Below are 18,874 nucleotides of genomic sequence, written 5' to 3'. Positions count from 1 at the left end.
GCTATTAATAAAACAAATTCTTTCAGCAACTAACTCTCCAGAAAGGGCATGTCGTTCAAGGTCAAAGGAGTGCTTTTCAATACCACGTGTTAATGGTAAGCTGTGTATTGATTGGAAATCACTTGATTTACTGTAAATTAATCCCTACATTACACGACGTATTCGCGAATATTTAAATTTGTGAAGGAAAATGCATGTTCGTGAATATTTAAACTCCTAATGGAAACGACTTATTTGTTAAGATTAACAGTTGTAAAGGAAACTAGTTTATTACTTAGAATTGAATTTGCGAATTAAACAATTACATAAGAAAAACCTGCTTTCTTGTGTTATGATATTTATTCGCGAGATATTTAGATTTGCTATTTACCTTCTTCACAGCCATACGCAAAAATAAAAAAATTCTGAAATACAAGTGATGTTACCAATTCCTCGATTGTACGATTAATCAGGTGTGATTAAAGAGCATGATTCCGCATATCTAGGACTTTCGTATCAATCTCTTATAATAATGAAACGCGGGTTATAGCTGTAACGATGTCATATCGACCGTACCCTTGTTGGATAAATCAATCTTCGATTTTATCAAAGTATATACTATGTAACTTTCTCCCTTACTGTGAGTATGCGGTAAAAGCTATCGGATGTTTGACAGTTGTGTAGACTATAAGTATGATTATCGTCATGTTTGAATGGCATTTTAACATTGTTTCATTGGTAACATTTTATATTCAGAAGTTACTTATTATTCTGCTAAGTTAAACATTTCCGCATAGTCATGTTAATTACTGTAAAAGTTAAACATTTCGCGTGCTGAAAGGTTTACATTGTTACCCTTTTAAACTGTTCGCGTTAGCAGTAGTTCTGCAACTTTTATATTCTGTTAACATATATATATAATCCATATAATATACAAACACATATTCGCTTGTTGATATATTCGCGCTAATTTACTTGGTATAATTCGTACATGTATCTATTTCTATAGATCGATAGGATGGGACAACAGGCTATGTGATAATCGTTCTCCCATTACCATTCGTGTATCAACAGAGGTACAGCGTGAGGTCCAGTCTCAGCTGAACCATGAACAATCCGATTACACAATGTCATATACTTAATAAATAAAAAATATTTTCTCAAAAACCAAATAACTTAACCATAACAAACTCAAGGTTCCATCTTGGTTGTATTAAAAAATATTGAAATTTAAAACTAAAATTGCATGAATATAGATTATTTTTTAAATAATCATCTGAAGACAAAAATATACGAAAACAGTATATAACTTATTACATGATTTAACATCTTTAACCCAAATTTTGCAAATTTGCTTAAACGACTCGTTAGTCAGTCTTTCAATAATAGGGGGCTGGCATTGTGTTTAAATAGAACTCAGTGTACTAAATGTCGAACAATATGTATACTGTAGTTTATAAGACTAAAATGTAAATGACATCTTCAATATTATGTTTACAATGTACATAAATAGTCACAAGAGAATACACATCCTTATTATCAATATTTTACAAAAAACGTCACAAAGATGATACCAAACATGTTTCAATTTATGATAAGAGTGTTAAGAATCTTGATACTATGTCATACCTTTATCAATGAATAGATTTCATTATGCTTAAAATGAATGGTAAGACATAGTAGTATGCCGTTCTGTTAACAAAATTGCAGGAAATAGAATCATCAAAAGTAAAACACAAGTGAGTTAAGGAAAAAAGGAGTAAAACTCAGGGAATATACACTCCTGTGATACGTTAAAACAACATAGAGCACTATCTACTTCTGTAGAGATACCAGAGTTATGGAAGTGAGAAGCGTACCTCTTGGTCTTTTTCGTCCATCTCGTCCATACTGGAGCATGCCGAGGTGATGTGGGCTCCATTGATTTATAATTGAGAACCTTTCACATTGTCTTGGTCCAATATGATTACATTCATAGAATTTCCAAAGTAATAATCCTCAGATCTTTTTAATTCCAAATTATACAAAATTCAATTTTATGATGAAAAACGGTAAGAATGTATATCCATAGTGTTCTGCCTGTTTCCACAACTAATAGAATCACGCTTTTGTTTCGGCATATTTACAAAACTTGAGAGACTAACGTATCGGGTAATATCAGCTGGCACACCTGACATAGAGCAAGCTATCCGCGTGTCAGTTCAAAAAGGCACTGATGAATTACATCACAAAAAAAGAATGGTTCAAATGCAGCGATATAATCTAGAAACTCAAACTGAATGAAGCAGATCCAGGTATTGCAGACACAACCCTATTGTTGGTGACATGACAGTCGCGTTAGGTTTATCCTTTATCGGTCTATCCACTACCGTGACCGCCAATATTGAAGTCAATTTGCATGCAGCTTCCAATCATTACTTAGCCACAAGCGACGTTTTGTTTTTCCAATGTCACGGTAGATCACTCTTGCATAGATTATTTATTTTCCGATCTTCGATTAGTTTCCCATCACCTTGTCATAGCGACACATGCAATAAGGGTTAAGCTTTCACTTACAAAGTCTCGCCTGCACAGCCTCCAGAGGACTCGCATCTGGTTGAACTGTTTAAACATGCCTTTCAATGTGACGATGACAATACAGGCCAGGATGCACTGTCAAAGTAAGAAACATGAACAGGTAGAAATGTATTTGTATTAAATATTCATAGCATAATCATCTGGAGTAGGCGGAGGGCATGACGGTTACATGTCGATACCTGTGTTACTATGTATAGTAGAGCGACATTGCCCGCTCTACGTGTTACCTGGCGCTTTATATTTGGTTTCCATTTGTGTGTATATGTAGCGGTAATGTATATGCCTACCACATAATCGCAGTGAGTCCCCATATCAATATGTACTACAAATCCCCTAAGAATTGTACGAATGCCTTTCACCTATAACATACGACGGACTGAAGTTGATGATGACAATGGAACGCGTTGTCACTTATTGGCCTCGATACCATATTAGTTGGCTTCACGCGCTGTGTCGTTCCAGCGCGTGACTGTGAGGCCTCGCGGGACGACCTAGAACATGGACGGGTTCGTCAGAAGATACCTTATAGTAGATACCATTGTCCTATACACTGCATTCATCTCCATTCATAAGGAAACTCATGTGGGGCTTGTCCTACTTTTACGCTCTTTTTGTAGTATTTCGCTAGTGCCAGAAAAAAGAGGTGCTTTATCAGTTGTAGGTAGGGATACCCGAAAGTTAATTGATTTGTAGGACACGCTAGCGACATAAAGGGACATCTACGGGCGCGTAGTGTACGCGTGTTAACATATACAATACTACCAGTATGGCAGTATTGAATTATTTATAGGTAGGTGAAATATTGATATCGGTTTTAGATATTTTTGAAACACTTTACGCTGCGATAAAAGAGTTCAAGAGCACGTTATAATTGGAGCACGATACAAATACTATGTTAACGGTTACTAAACATACAAATTTAACAGTTCAACATATTGATTATAAAACCGTTCAAACAAAAGTAACATTTTGGGATGAGTCTCTTGTTTGTTTAGCACGATATCAAGTGACATCATTGTCACTATCTAACACGCTGTAAATAACATTATTGTGTTTTAGTGAATACCTCCTGGTCGACAAGTAGACGACATGGGTGTGTTAGGACCGTCCTAATCACCTGTGTATGGGACCTACCGATACCTGGCAGGTGATAATGAACCGCAATGTTAATGAGTGTCATACCCTCGTGGCATCAACGCTTCCTGTCAATGGCATAAAATTACTTACGTGTTATGCTCATGTTTCATTTTTAAATAACTACTCAAGAAGTGAAAGGCTTAAAAACAGTCTTATATAAATAGTTTATTTAAAACGTTATCGAAAGATCAACTTCATTGGCAAGGTTTGCATGAAATAATAGTTAATACAGATAATAAATATCTGTTGTAGGCAAAAGTTTTAAAGTATTTTTAGAAAAGGTTTTAAAGACATATTTCTCCTTTCTCTAGATATGATTCGGAACACTTAAGACATGCATTTTTGAATTCATTTGACCTTATGGGTCCTAAATGAACGAAATGGCGTTATGGTGAAAAAAAATGTTTACTTTTTGTTTGGTTTTATGCACTTAAAAACAAGATTTTCCATTAGTCGCATACGTTGTTTTTTTTTTTGTTTTTTTTTTTTTTCTTGATATCATTAAACAGACATAGCATGTAGATGTTTCACCAAAAGCGTCGAGAATATTTCAGAAACTAAAAGCTGACATAATCGTACGAGAAAAAATCTATAAAACATATATATATCTGCACCTATTTCGGTTTTTTTAAGTCAATCGGGATAATAGCACGAGCTCGAGCTATTCTCGGATATTGTATGGTAAACAATATCCGATAATGATAAAGAAACATGAGTGGTTTACACTTATCAATTATACAAGGACTCTCCAGTTTCAGTAAGCGTGGTATTATAACGGAAATGTTGGTTTCAATATCCAACACTATACAAACTATAAATTATAAATAAAATGACCAAATTGTTTATGATACTTTATAAATTGATCATAGATACACAGAAATAATTGAATAAGTTGAAATATCATTAATTACCGATGTCAGTTCCTCATGACAGATTACTTGGCATATATTGGATACGAAAGATTTATGTACAGATCTCCTGAATGTCATGCTGGTTGCGTTTTGAATTATCAATTGAAACAATTACGCATGGCATTGTTCAAATGCCACATTGTTATATAATATCGTTCTAACATCCAACTTTTGCATAACGAATTCAGAAAAAAATATGTCCGCGTTCGAGAATAGAGTAATTAATCATACATTGCTTCACATTTTTCGACATTTCGAATTTTCGTAAATCATGTTTTGACATTTAAAAGCCATTACATTTAACATTATGTAACAATGCGAAAGTCAATAAGTCAAGTGTTTGTCTGTGTATGTAAAATTGACACCTGATATTTAAATGATATTTGAAAGGTGCAATTTATGATTACCAACACGCCATTACAATGGACCATGCAGTTTGCAATAATTTTTCACACAGAAGAGAAAATATCCTGAACTAAATTATTTAGTCCATAAAACAATAATCCTCTACTAATACCAGGCAAAACAATCAGAAAATTGCTTTACAGGTAATGAGTGAATTGTGCATTTCCTGAAAGTATATCAATTAGCTGATTATGTCACAGCTAGTATAATGAGGCAATTGTTCGCTGATTGAAATATGTTCACAACCTGTTTATCTCTTAACTGATGACAATAGTAATTATTGTTAAGGTACTTACGTTCGGAAGCGACGAAAACATAGGTCCAATATATAGCAACACGATGAGAAGAACGAAGGACGAAAATATTCCCACCATCTGAAAAAGACAGCATTGATTTTCTTCTATGATATTTTAAGATATGAAAACTAAATACAAATTAAATCGATCAAGTGTCATTTATTTTCAATTACCAAATCACATTTATGTAATTATCATAAACAGACCAAAACAAAAATCTACTTTATTTTCACCTTGTCATTATTCATAGACGTTAATAAAAATCAACAACGTATATCTATATCATACATATGCATCGACAAACCATGTGTTATGTATTATATGCCATGGTTATATAATTCTAGGATGGCCTTACCTGGGTACAGCCCCCAGCATTGTCCTGTACAAGACTCCTGGACAGAGAGGCGGCCGAACAGAAGCACGAGAAGAACGAGCCAAGAAAGTTACACATCCCGTTAGCAACAAGTTCCTACAAAACAAATGTCAGAAGTAAAACATCGGAACTTCGTCTTTGAATACCTCATAAACAGCAAATATTTATATCGATTTTTATTTTTTTGTAATTTAAAATGCATAGCATGTATCGTGTAGGAAACAATGCAATTTAGATAGTTTTCTGCGAATGAAAAAAATACAATACAATCGGACATTTACTGTGAAATCACTTACTTTTGTGAGGTTTTTAATTTCGTTTATTTCGTGGTTGCCCTTTATCCAATAATTCATAGGTTCACGAAGTAATTACAAGTGTAACACAGTTTAAAACTATTATCCGTATGAGTGGATACTCATAATCCATGAATTCATGCACATACGAAATGGTGTTTTTTCGGGAACCACGAAATGTAGGCTCCACGATAATATCTTATTTCACAGTATAATGTATATTTACATTGTCTTTTATACAAACTGACAACTTTCGTTATCATTTATTTACAAAAGCAGAAACAATGTTAACAAACATAACTGGACAGTTAGTCAAACACAATCACACGCAGTAACAAACATAACTCGACAGTTAGTCAAACACAATCACACGCAGTAACAAACATAACTCGACAGTTAGTCAAACACAATCACACGCAGTAACAAACATAACTCGACAGTTAGTCAAACACAATCACACGCAGTAACAAACATAACTCGACAGTTAGTCAAACACAATCACACGCAGTAACAAACATAACTCGACAGTTAGTCAAACACAATCACACGCAGTAACAAACATAACTCGACAGTTAGTCAAACACAATCACACGCAGTAACAAACATAACTCGACAGTTAGTCAAACACAATCACACGCAGTAACAAACATAACTCGACAGTTAGTCAAACACAATCACACGCAGTAACAAACATAACTCGACAGTTAGTCAAACACAATCACACGCAGTAACAAACATAACTCGACAGTTAGTCAAACACAATCACACGCAGTAACAAACATAACTCGACAGTTAGTCAAACACAATCACACGCAGTAACAAACATAACTCGACAGTTAGTCAAACACAATCACACGCAGTAACAAACATAACTCGACAGTTAGTCAAACACAATCACACGCAGTAACAAACATAACTCGACAGTTAGTCAAACACAATCACACGCAGTAACAAACATAACTCGACAGTTAGTCAAACACAATCACACGCAGTAACAAACATAACTCGACAGTTAGTCAAACACAATCACACGCAGTAACAAACATAACTCGACAGTTAGTCAAACACAATCACACGCAGTAACAAACATAACTCGACAGTTAGTCAAACACAATCACACGCAGTAACAAACATAACTCGACAGTTAGTCAAACACAATCACACGCAGTAACAAACATAACTCGACAGTTAGTCAAACACAATCACACGCAGTAACAAACATAACTCGACAGTTAGTCAAACACAATCACACGCAGTAACAAACATAACTCGACAGTTAGTCAAACACAATCACACGCAGTAACAAACATAACTCGACAGTTAGTCAAACACAATCACACGCAGTAACAAACATAACTCGACAGTTAGTCAAACACAATCACACGCAGTAACAAACATAACTCGACAGTTAGTCAAACACAATCACACGCAGTAACAAACATAACTCGACAGTTAGTCAAACACAATCACACGCAGTAACAAACATAACTCGACAGTTAGTCAAACACAATCACACGCAGTAACAAACATAACTCGACAGTTAGTCAAACACAATCACACGCAGTAACAAACATAACTCGACAGTTAGTCAAACACAATCACACGCAGTAACAAACATAACTCGACAGTTAGTCAAACACAATCACACGCAGTAACAAACATAACTCGACAGTTAGTCAAACACAATCACACGCAGTAACAAACATAACTCGACAGTTAGTCAAACACAATCACACGCAGTAACAAACATAACTCGACAGTTAGTCAAACACAATCACACGCAGTAACAAACATAACTCGACAGTTAGTCAAACACAATCACACGCAGTAACAAACATAACTCGACAGTTAGTCAAACACAATCACACGCAGTAACAAACATAACTCGACAGTTAGTCAAACACAATCACACGCAGTAACAAACATAACTCGACAGTTAGTCAAACACAATCACACGCAGTAACAAACATAACTCGACAGTTAGTCAAACACAATCACACGCAGTAACAAACATAACTCGACAGTTAGTCAAACACAATCACACGCAGTAACAAACATAACTCGACAGTTAGTCAAACACAATCACACGCAGTAACAAACATAACTCGACAGTTAGTCAAACACAATCACACGCAGTAACAAACATAACTCGACAGTTAGTCAAACACAATCACACGCAGTAACAAACATAACTCGACAGTTAGTCAAACACAATCACACGCAGTAACAAACATAACTCGACAGTTAGTCAAACACAATCACACGCAGTAACAAACATAACTCGACAGTTAGTCAAACACAATCACACGCAGTAACAAACATAACTCGACAGTTAGTCAAACACAATCACACGCAGTAACAAACATAACTCGACAGTTAGTCAAACACAATCACACGCAGTAACAAACATAACTCGACAGTTAGTCAAACACAATCACACGCAGTAACAAACATAACTCGACAGTTAGTCAAACACAATCACACGCAGTAACAAACATAACTCGACAGTTAGTCAAACACATTCACACGCAGTAACAAACATAACTCGACACTTAGTCAAACACATTCACACGCAGTAACAAACATAACTCGACACTTAGTCAAACACAATCACACACAGTAACAAACATAACTCGACACTTAGTCAAACACAATCACACACAGTAACAAACATAACTCGACACTTAGTCAAACACAATCACACGCAGTAACAAACAGTGGCGTACCTGGTTTGTGTTTACGGGATAGTCGTGTTTCTCAGCCAGTATTTTGGCCATGGCATAGGAGATGGTGAAGGCCACGAAGCCCATTATAAGACCGTCTGCGAATGTCTCCCCCACGAACCGCAGATTGTGGATGCTGGCCGGGGGCAGGCTGAGTTAGAGTAGAATAGATATCTTATATAGATTACCGTAAACAACAGTTCTGATCGAGGCTATAGTTAAATGATTTTGAAGGCAAATTCAATCACTTACAATGCTTATCCATGTCAACTTAGCAAAGACGACATTAATACGCAATTTCCGACAATGTCAAATGTGAATTTATGTAGCACATTGATAAATAAGATACTATATTATCAGATTATGTAACTATTACAAAGTCAAATTACGTACGACATTTAATTGTATATGATGTTTCTTCCTGTGTGGTATTTTAAGATAATGAATGAAAAAGTTATATTGTATATAGCAACGTTAATAGATGTTTAACGAAAAATTGAAGTAAGACAATGTGTCGAAAGATTAAATATTTAAAAATGTTACATAACGTATGACAATGTAGCATACCATATGCTAATCTACATAATACATCACAATCACATATAAGTTATGACACTGATACATTGACGCATTTTTGTTCTCTTTTACGCACACTTTTGCCTGCACCTCGAGGTATAGAAACTGATAGAGCATGCCAACACGATGTCTTTCCGCCATACAGCTGTACGTGACTTACCCTCTTGGAATCATGCCGACCACGTCTACTTGGAACTCCTCGTTTATTTTCGTATAGTACGATATCACAGTAGCGGCAATGACCTTTGAAAGAAAGAAACCAGCCGATATTAAATTCATACCAGGAAATATAAATAGTACATTGCTATAAAAAACGCATCCGATGTTGATAACTTGATAGTTTTTATCTTGACAGTAGCTTATTAGGCAATTCATTATTAGGCGTTATGTTGATACCGGAAGTGTAATTTGTAATGGGTTTCGTATTTGAAACATGATCAATGTAAGCTCTTGCAATACTGATCGTAGATCTATACACATCTTTCCGTGATGCGATGTCGAAATTGAAGCCTCGCGAGTTTCTTAAACTTAGGTACAGGGATGGAACGAATGTCACCACAGCATCGGTTGCTGCTAGGTACTGGGACTATTATCACCTATTCACCATTCCTTTGATTAACTTTTTGGGGGATTACTTATTCAAATATCTGCAGATTTGCACAACTTGCACCTCATTTCACAACTATGGTCGAGTTCGCGAGGCAAGTGGGTTACAGGAAACATACTTTTTTCAGTGGTGCGCTTATTTTAGCGCCTTTTTGCGCTCTCATTGACGCTCTACCTGATGTACAACTCTGAGGTAGTTTTTACACTACAAGGAGACAAGGTTGTGCACGATGAACATAATGTGGCCAAAAGAGTTCTATGGTTACATATGCTGGTAGATCGGATATAAACGGCAAGATAAAATACCAAAATGAAGACCATGTGTTTAATAAATCAGATTACTTTCGGAGAGTGATGATTATTTACAACAGTGAGTTCTATATGACATTGTGTAGGGACTGTTCGACGGCGCTGTAGTTGAACAGGAAGGACAAATGTTACCGACTACAACAAGCTGGTAGGTCGGGCTGTGTTTGTGAACAAGTGTCATTGCAAGCACCGGTTTATGTTGAATCTTACAACTGTTCAACTAAACTCTTTTCCAAAATATTAAAGTACGAATATGACTTACCACAATAAGCTCTATGGGTATGGGTGCTGGTAGGTCGCGTTGACAGGACGGGTTGTAGTTCACCCCCTCCTTAATGAGTATGAGGATGAAGATACAGGTCACAGAGGCTGTGGCTGTTACCGGGTTTATGGTGTGGATATTGTTGAAAAAATCTCTGTAAAACTGCACAAAATAATTCATATTGAGAAAAGGAAGCACCTGGTATTATTTTGTGTATGTACTATTCTCATTACGCACAAAATAAGGAGAGAACACAGTCAGAAATACATTAGGTTTGCCAGCTTCCGCTCAATTGTAGTTGAAAATAAATCTAGATGACAAGCATTCGTACACAGATTGAAAATGAAATATTTCAGCTTCAAATGTATGTTAGGTATCCACAAAATATTGAAGAATATGAAAATGTATTTTGTTACTTAAATTTAAAATTGGACCTGAACATAAAATTTGAGTTTGAGCACGAGAGCGGATTTATGCATACGGCCTGGGTCACCATATCACTGACGTTTTGCTCTGTTTATGTTACAGTTTTTCGCGAGGCTGTTTTTCTCCGCGTTATTTTGGTTGAAACCATTGACGTAGTAATAATAACAAACTTTAACTTCAATGACGAAAAACAATTACATCACATATGCGTAACAAATGCTCTTCTGCACATTAATAGTAAACTACTCGTGAAAGTGATCATATTTCATCAATTCATCAAAAAAAATGTGAACGATTAATTTGCTGAAGAGTCTCTCTCTTGAACAGTTTTACTTCGGTAAGCAGAGTACACGTGATTGGCGATCGCTCTGGCAAAGTCACGTGACACGATGGAAATTAACTTCACTAAATTTTCTAATTTCAAATTAATGAACAATCTACCGCTGTTATAATCATCATTTATTCACATTTTGTCATCGATTTGGGACGCTTTTCTCCGAGAAAGAAAACAATAGTCGTGACGTCATGCTGTTACTCGTGGCGTGAATCGATAAGTGGCATCAGTGATGACGAGACGTGCAGGGGCGTTTACAAATTACAAGCCACTCAAATTCTCAATATTTAATACATTTTAAATAAAGTCTTGGGCACTGAATGCCATGTTCAAACTGTTTGAAGTTTCGAACAAATTCATACTGCCTTTGAACAATTACTTTTATAATAAAATTCAAGCTCAAACTTTCACTTGTGACACGCACGTCACATAACGCGCAAGACCGCGTTAAATATCAGGTACAAAAGAGAATATTAAGAATATACTAACGTATATGAGACGCAATGGACCGTGGTAGGGATGAACATAGACCCCGAAGAGGTGATGCACCTGACTGGAAAATACATGCACTGCAGCACCCGTGGTGAATCCACTTATCAGCGGGTCGGACAGGAACGAGGCTAGAAATCCCAGACGGAACACGCCCATCAGCAGCTGTGTGTGAGAGAGACAGAACATCTACAAGTTAACGTGACGGTTCCAAGACTCTAAAAACGAATGGGGCATGACAAATGTTCGAAACTAGAACACGACCTCAAGTTCAAGCCCTTGACTGATTAGTGTATAATGTTTTAACGTGTCACCTAAACTTCTGGTAGAGAATAACATCACTAAACCTGCCATGCTGGTGTTGTGTACTACTTTGGACAAACAGGTTAATAAACAATACGAATATTGGAGGTCACATGCATCTGTAACGAGAATTCAATCTCGAAAATGATTCATTTATAATCTGACCGGTTTTTTCCTGAATACATATACTGAAGAATAATGAAACTAAGGTCGGGACACGTCTTTGAACCCACAAAATCTACCGTAATAAGTGAAAGCGAAGGAAACCTTGTCCTGTGTCAATGTTTTCTCCAAAGACGTTATCACTAAGAAGAAACATTCAAAGTCAGAGGTAGGAGGACGGCAAAGAACGTGAAAAGTAACATGTACATATTTATTGAAATTATCAATAGTATCATATCAATATCTTCCTTTTTCTTTCTTTTTTTCAACCTATCAACTTCAATGTTGGCACACTTCAAACGCACCTGAAAAACGCCAACGACAAAGGTAGCCGACATTGCATATGCTATTTTCATTTGGTCTAGTTCGGAGAAGGCGCCTGCTTCCGCATTCCCGCCAGAATCCTGAGGTATCCTGACGCTATCCCCGGAGGCGTTCGTACTGTAGATCGTCGTTTGTGTAACGTTAATGACGTCCCACACTTCGCCCGCCGAGGAGTTAGCCGCGACAGCACCGGCATGCATAGCTTCGTACCGCTCGATACCCTCCTGGACCACTGAACCGATCATCAAACTTGTCACCGCAAATGTTCCTAGAAACGACATACTTCTTAATTATTCAAAGAAAAAAAATATGTTTTGTTTTGTCATGGTTTTATCAACGGCATAAATGAGGAATTCTAGCAATTGAGTAATTGCGAAAAAAAAAATTTTGAACAGACCGTAGCACAGTTTGCAAAAAACCGGAACCAATCAATTTTGTCATACATAACTAATCTTACTTGATAAAAAACGTAGATAAAAATAAAAATTGTAACATAATACTAAATTACAGAGGTACACGCTCTCACAGTAAACTAATTGACAAAGCAGACACGGGAGCATGGTTCCGGATCATCAGCTTGACTAGATGTGGACCTAGGGCATTAAACAGTAGTACAACAGTGACGGGACGTATATTGATTACAAGGTGAGTGGTGTCATCACGTGTGAATGTTCGATGGGAGTAATCGTCGACATAACTAGTATAGCTATGCAGTCATTCTATCAACTCGTAAAGTGTTTAGACTTTGGGTGTTAAGAGTTATGGGCCTTGCTCTGCATGTGATCCACATGTATATAACACTTATAAATACTAACACGTCTGTAGATGCCAACACTAGTTCAGATGTATACTCAACCCAACTACCATTCAGCACATAACATGTGCTTAGATGTACACATTTCCCCTTTGACACGTGCTTAGATTTCTATAATAAAACATAGACACAAACTTACAGGGCAACACTTGCACGTGAATAAGTGTTAAGGTGTACACACGTAACCATTGAAACGTGTTTAGCAGTCAACACTTATACACAGGAACAGGTTAACAAGTCAACACTTACACACAGGAACAGGTTTGGCAGTCAACACTTACACACAGGAACAGGTTAACAAGTCAACACTTACACACAGAAACAGGTTTACAAGTCAACACTTACACACAGGAACAGGTTAACAAGTCAACACTTACACACAGGAACAGGTTTACAAGTCAACACTTACACAAAGGAACAGGTTTAGCAGTTAACACTTACACACAGGAACAGGTTTACAAGTCAACACTTACACACAGTAATAGGTTTACCAGTCAACACTTACACACAGGAAAAGGTTTACAAGTCAAAACTTAAACACAGGAACAGGTTTGCCAGTCAACACTTACAAACAGGAACAGGTTTACAAGTCAAACTTTTACTCAGGAACAGGTTTACCAGTCAACACTTACAAACAGGAACAGGTTTAGAAGTCAACACTTATCCATAGGAATGTGTTCAGGGTCAACACTTACCCTTAGGAATGTGTTCAGGGTCAACCCTTACCCATAGGAATGTGGTCAGAGGTCAACAAATGTGTTCAGAGGTCAACTCTTACCCATAGGAATGTGTTCAGGGTCAACCCTTACCCATAGGAATGTGTTCAGGGTCAACACTTACCCTTAGGAATGTGTTCAGAGGTCAACTCTTACCCATAGGAATGTGTTCAGGGTCAACCCTTACCCATAGGAATGTGGTCAGAAGTTAACACTTACACACAGGAACAGGTCTACAAGTCAACACTTACACACAGGAATAGGTTTACAAGTCAAACTTATACTCAGGAACAGGTTTACAAGACAACACTTGCACATGAGGATGTGATAAGATGTCAATACTAACACTTTGACACGTGTTACGTGTGATTAGAGGTCAACACTTACCCATAGGAATGTGTTCAGAGGTAAACACTAACCCAAAGGAATGTGTTCAGAGGTCAACACTTACCCATAGGAATGTGGTCAGAGGTCAACACTTACCCATAGGAATGTGGTCAGAAGTCAACACTTATCCATAGGAATGTGTTCAGGGTCAACACTTACCCATAGGAATGTGTTCAGAGGTCAACACTTACCCATATGATTGTGGTCATAGGTCAACACTAACCCATAGGAATGTGGTCAGAGGTCAACACGAACCCATTGGAACGTGTTCAGGGTCAACACTTACCCATAGGAATGTGTTCAGAGGTCAACACTTACCCATAGGAATGTGTTCAGAGGTCAACACTAACCCATAGGAATGTGATCAGAGGTCAACACTAACCCACAGGAATGTGTTCAGAGGTCAACAAATGTGTTCAGAGGTCAACACTTACCCATAGGAATGTGGTCAGAGGTCAACACTTACCCTTAGGAATGTGTTCAGAGGTCAACACTTACCCTTAGGAATGTGGTCAGAGGTCAACACATGTGTTCAGAGGTCAACACTTACCCATAGGAATGTGGTCAGAGGTCAACACTTACCCTTAGGAATGTGGTCAAAGTCAACAATAACCCATAGGAATGTGTTCAGAGGTCAACACTAACCCATAGGAATGTGGTCAGAGGTCAACACTAACCCATAGGATTGTGGTCAGAGGTCAACACTAACCCATAGGATTATGGTCAGAGGTCTACACTAAACCATAGGATTGTGTTCAGAGATCAACACTAACCCATAGGAATGTGTTCAGAGGTCAACACTAACCCATAGGAACGTGTTCAGAGGTCAACACTTACCCATAGGAATGTGTTCAGAGGTCAACACTTACACATAGATATATGTTTAGATGTCAAAACTTTCCCACATATATATGTTTAGATGTGTAAACTTACCCATAGATATATGTTTTGATGTGTAAACTTACCCATAGATATATGTTAAGATGTGTAAACTTACACATAGATATATGTTTAGATGTGTAAACTTACCCATAAATATATGTTTAAATTATATGTTTAAATGTGTAAACTTACCCATAGATATATGTTTTGATGAGTAAACTTACCCATAGATATATGTTTTGATGTGTAAACTTACCCATAGATATATGTTTTGATGTGTAAACTTACCCATAGATATATGTTTAGAAGAGCCGAAGAAGAAATATGTCAGGACTGGAAGGAAAGAGCTGTAAAGTCCATAAACGGGAGGTAACTCTGCAAGCAGTCCGTATGCCATTCCTAAAAAATAAGTAAAGATCTGTTTTACATATACGGGGAGGCGGATCTGATCATATTTTATGTTTCGATATATCACTGAATATCTTTATAACAAATATAGCATAATCGTTACAAAATTATTGACGTAAAAATAGACTGTGTATAATATACCTTGTATGATATGTACCCGTCTTGATTGGAACCTGTAATATACTTTGTGACAAATGTACCCACACAATACGTATATTGCAATAAATGCACCCTGTACCCCGCACAATACGTACCTTGCAATAATGTACCCAGTACAAAAAGTACCCTTATGTGTAGCTTGTATTGAGTGTACACTGTGCAATTAGTTATCTGCGTTCAATATGTCCTGTACAGTACGTATCGTGTGTTAAATGTACCCTGTTTATATGTAATGCGTACCCTGTGATATCTGAGCTATGTATACTACGTACCCTGTGTAAAATAGACCCTATACAATAGTTAACATGTATAATAGATTTGTACATAGCAATTTGCATAACCAAATACAATACATATACTGCGGTATATGATCTCTGAACGAAACGTACCCAATGTAAATAATATATGTACAATACGTACCCTGTGGTATATGGACGATGGCCACGGTCAGACCGGCCAGAAAGTCAGACAATAAAAACCTCCGTATACTGTATTTCCTCATAATGCCCCAGAATGGGAACAGTTCGTGTAAAAATGAGCTGGTACATTGCATAGAACAACTCGGGTTCGGCACTACTGAGTTAATTGTTTTCCAAACTTTTTTCAACTTCAACTTTCCGGTCAGTTCTTTTTTCACTTTTTCATGTGATCGCTTCAAAGCCTCCGTCCGGAATTTTCCTCGTTTGCGATTCATCTCCAACAAAGTAGCTCGAACATTTGGATCCATGTTGGTTCGACTTAATAAAAACTATCCTGGATTCCTAGAAAAAATGGATTTCTTCGTTATTTGTAGAAGTTAAAACAATATAATATTTCTTTTTTTCAAAACTAATTTGTATTCCATAACACTTTTCATTGACACAAATAGTCATAAAAACTGTCTCGTCTTTGAAGTAAGAACTATGTCTATCTATGTATCAATAAAATCCATATTGATAGAGTTGTACAGCACTGTCATACACTACACATGTTAGCTGAACTGTCGACAAGAGACATGTAACACAAGAATGAAATATAAAAATACAACCGATTTACTAAATCCACTTTGTCTTATCGTCTGTTGACCCTTGCCGGGGGATGTGAGGGGCCCCAAGGGTCGAGTCTGACGAGACACGCCTACTTTTCGCCCTAAGATTTCTATCTTGGCATTTGACGTTTAGAATTAATTGATATGTAAGATTAAATGTTGTCTTCAACCATTAAATCTTATTATTTAATACAAATACCGTTATTATTCAATTAATATCTGCTACAATAATGTGACATGTATTAGATCGAAATGTAAGACACGGCCGAGATAACTGTTCAGTAGACATACACATTGTAGTAATAACTGTAATTTTATATAGAAAAGTATAGCACCATTAATAAAAACGATCAAACGCCTAAAACTGTATATAAAACCAGTTTTACCTACTTTAACTAAATGTATCAATTCTACTCAGATATGGATGCAAGAAATATAAGTTTATTTGATAAAATGTTTATTTTTCAGTAAAAAGGTAAGCCTAACATGTATATTTGTTGTCAAAAATGAAACAAAACTGTATAGATTTTTTTCTCTGAATAAATATCTTGAATTGTTATAATAAATTTTTTCCTCGAATGCAAACAGATATTGTTATAATGAGTTTTCATTCATCTTTCTAAAATTCCTTCGATGATACCAATTAAATATACATGGGTTGTGGAGAGAAAACCAAACATTCTTGCGATAAACAGTCAGAATTAATAACATTATCTAACAATGAGTTACCCCCAATGAATCCCCAGGTTCGATCATTATGACGAACAATTCTTATACAGACAAGTGATGCATCTATCTCCTCTACACGAATGAGGCATGTCGGCCAGTAGAAAAGGACCCTATATCTGTCTTATAACATGTACATCGGTGGCCCTCGTAGACAGGTATTGTTAGCTTGATAAGGAATAGAGGTTATACAAACTTCTAAAGATATAAGTTGAATATCGGTATTTTGAGCATAAGTTTGTCTACAAGTTATAAAAAGTTAATTAGAAAATGTTAATTATTGATATTTTCATCTTGAGACAGATACAAATTTTAAACATTAAGACAATGTAGATCGCTGTTATTTTGAGCTGGGGACGAATTACAAGATGCACAAAGTTTGACCATGTAGATTTTTGTTATTTTCAGCTAGAAACGAGATACAAGTTATACAAAGTTAGACAATGTATATTATTGTGATTTTGAGCTGGGGACAAAATATAAGTTATATAAAGTCAGACAATGTATATTATTGTTATTTTGAGTTGGGGACGAAATACAAGTTATGCAAAGTCAGACAATGTACAATATTGTTATTTTTAGTTAGGGACGAAATATAAGTTATACAAAGTCAGACAATGTACAATATTGTTATTTTTAGTTGGGGACGAAATATAAATTATACAAAGTCAGACAATGTACAATATTGTTTTTTTAGTTGGGGAGGAAATATAAGTTATACAAAGTCGGACAATGTACAATATTGTTATTTTGAGCTATGGTTTGGTTTGGTTTGGTTTCATTTTGTTTAACTCCTATTTACAGCTACGGTCATTTATGGACGTGCCTCCATGTGTGTAGTGTATGAGTGCTTGCGTGTGTGTATGCAGGAGACAGGATATACAAAGTCAGGCAATGTACGTTATTGTTGTTGAGCTCGGGACGAGATACAAGTTATACAAAGTCAGACAATGAACATTATTGTTATTTTGAGTTGGGGGCGAGATATAAGTTATACAAAGTCAGACAATGTACATTATTGTTATTTTGAGTTGGGGGCGAGATATAAGTTATACAAAGTCAGACAATGTACGTTATTGTTATTTTGAGTTGGTGGCCAGATAGACGTTATACACAGTAAGACAATGTACGTTATTGTTATTTTGAGTTGGGGGCCAGATAGACGTTACACACAGTAAGACAATGTACGTTATTGTTATTTCCAGATGGAGACGAGATACAAGTTATACAAAGTAAGACAATGTTACTATTGTACGTTATTGTTATTTAC

The 18,874-nt window shown here is 36.4% G+C and overlaps 1 protein-coding gene across 1 annotated transcript in view; it reads right to left on the bottom strand.

Annotated features, from left to right (window-relative positions):
• Window positions 1-16,764, bottom strand: part of LOC110461253 (solute carrier family 26 member 6-like) — a 30,336-nt gene extending 13,572 nt beyond the window's left edge. Inside the window, exons 1-10 of the mRNA XM_021514658.1 lie at window positions 16,272-16,764; window positions 15,573-15,683; window positions 12,467-12,753; window positions 11,697-11,861; window positions 10,448-10,609; window positions 9,431-9,513; window positions 8,698-8,845; window positions 5,661-5,774; window positions 5,306-5,383; window positions 2,536-2,631 (exon numbers count right to left, since the gene is read on the bottom strand). Coding sequence (XP_021370333.1) covers window positions 2,536-2,631; window positions 5,306-5,383; window positions 5,661-5,774; window positions 8,698-8,845; window positions 9,431-9,513; window positions 10,448-10,609; window positions 11,697-11,861; window positions 12,467-12,753; window positions 15,573-15,683; window positions 16,272-16,578 — 1,551 coding nt within the window. The 5' untranslated portion in view covers window positions 16,579-16,764. The remainder of the gene's footprint in view (window positions 1-2,535; window positions 2,632-5,305; window positions 5,384-5,660; window positions 5,775-8,697; window positions 8,846-9,430; window positions 9,514-10,447; window positions 10,610-11,696; window positions 11,862-12,466; window positions 12,754-15,572; window positions 15,684-16,271) is intronic.
• Between the last annotated feature and the right edge of the window lie 2,110 nt (window positions 16,765-18,874).

This window comes from Mizuhopecten yessoensis, unplaced genomic scaffold (genome assembly GCF_002113885.1).
Source record: "Mizuhopecten yessoensis strain PY_sf001 unplaced genomic scaffold, ASM211388v2 scaffold10591, whole genome shotgun sequence".
NCBI lineage: Eukaryota > Metazoa > Mollusca > Bivalvia > Pectinida > Pectinidae > Mizuhopecten > Mizuhopecten yessoensis.
This window is presented reverse-complemented; position numbering and strand designations above follow the sequence as displayed.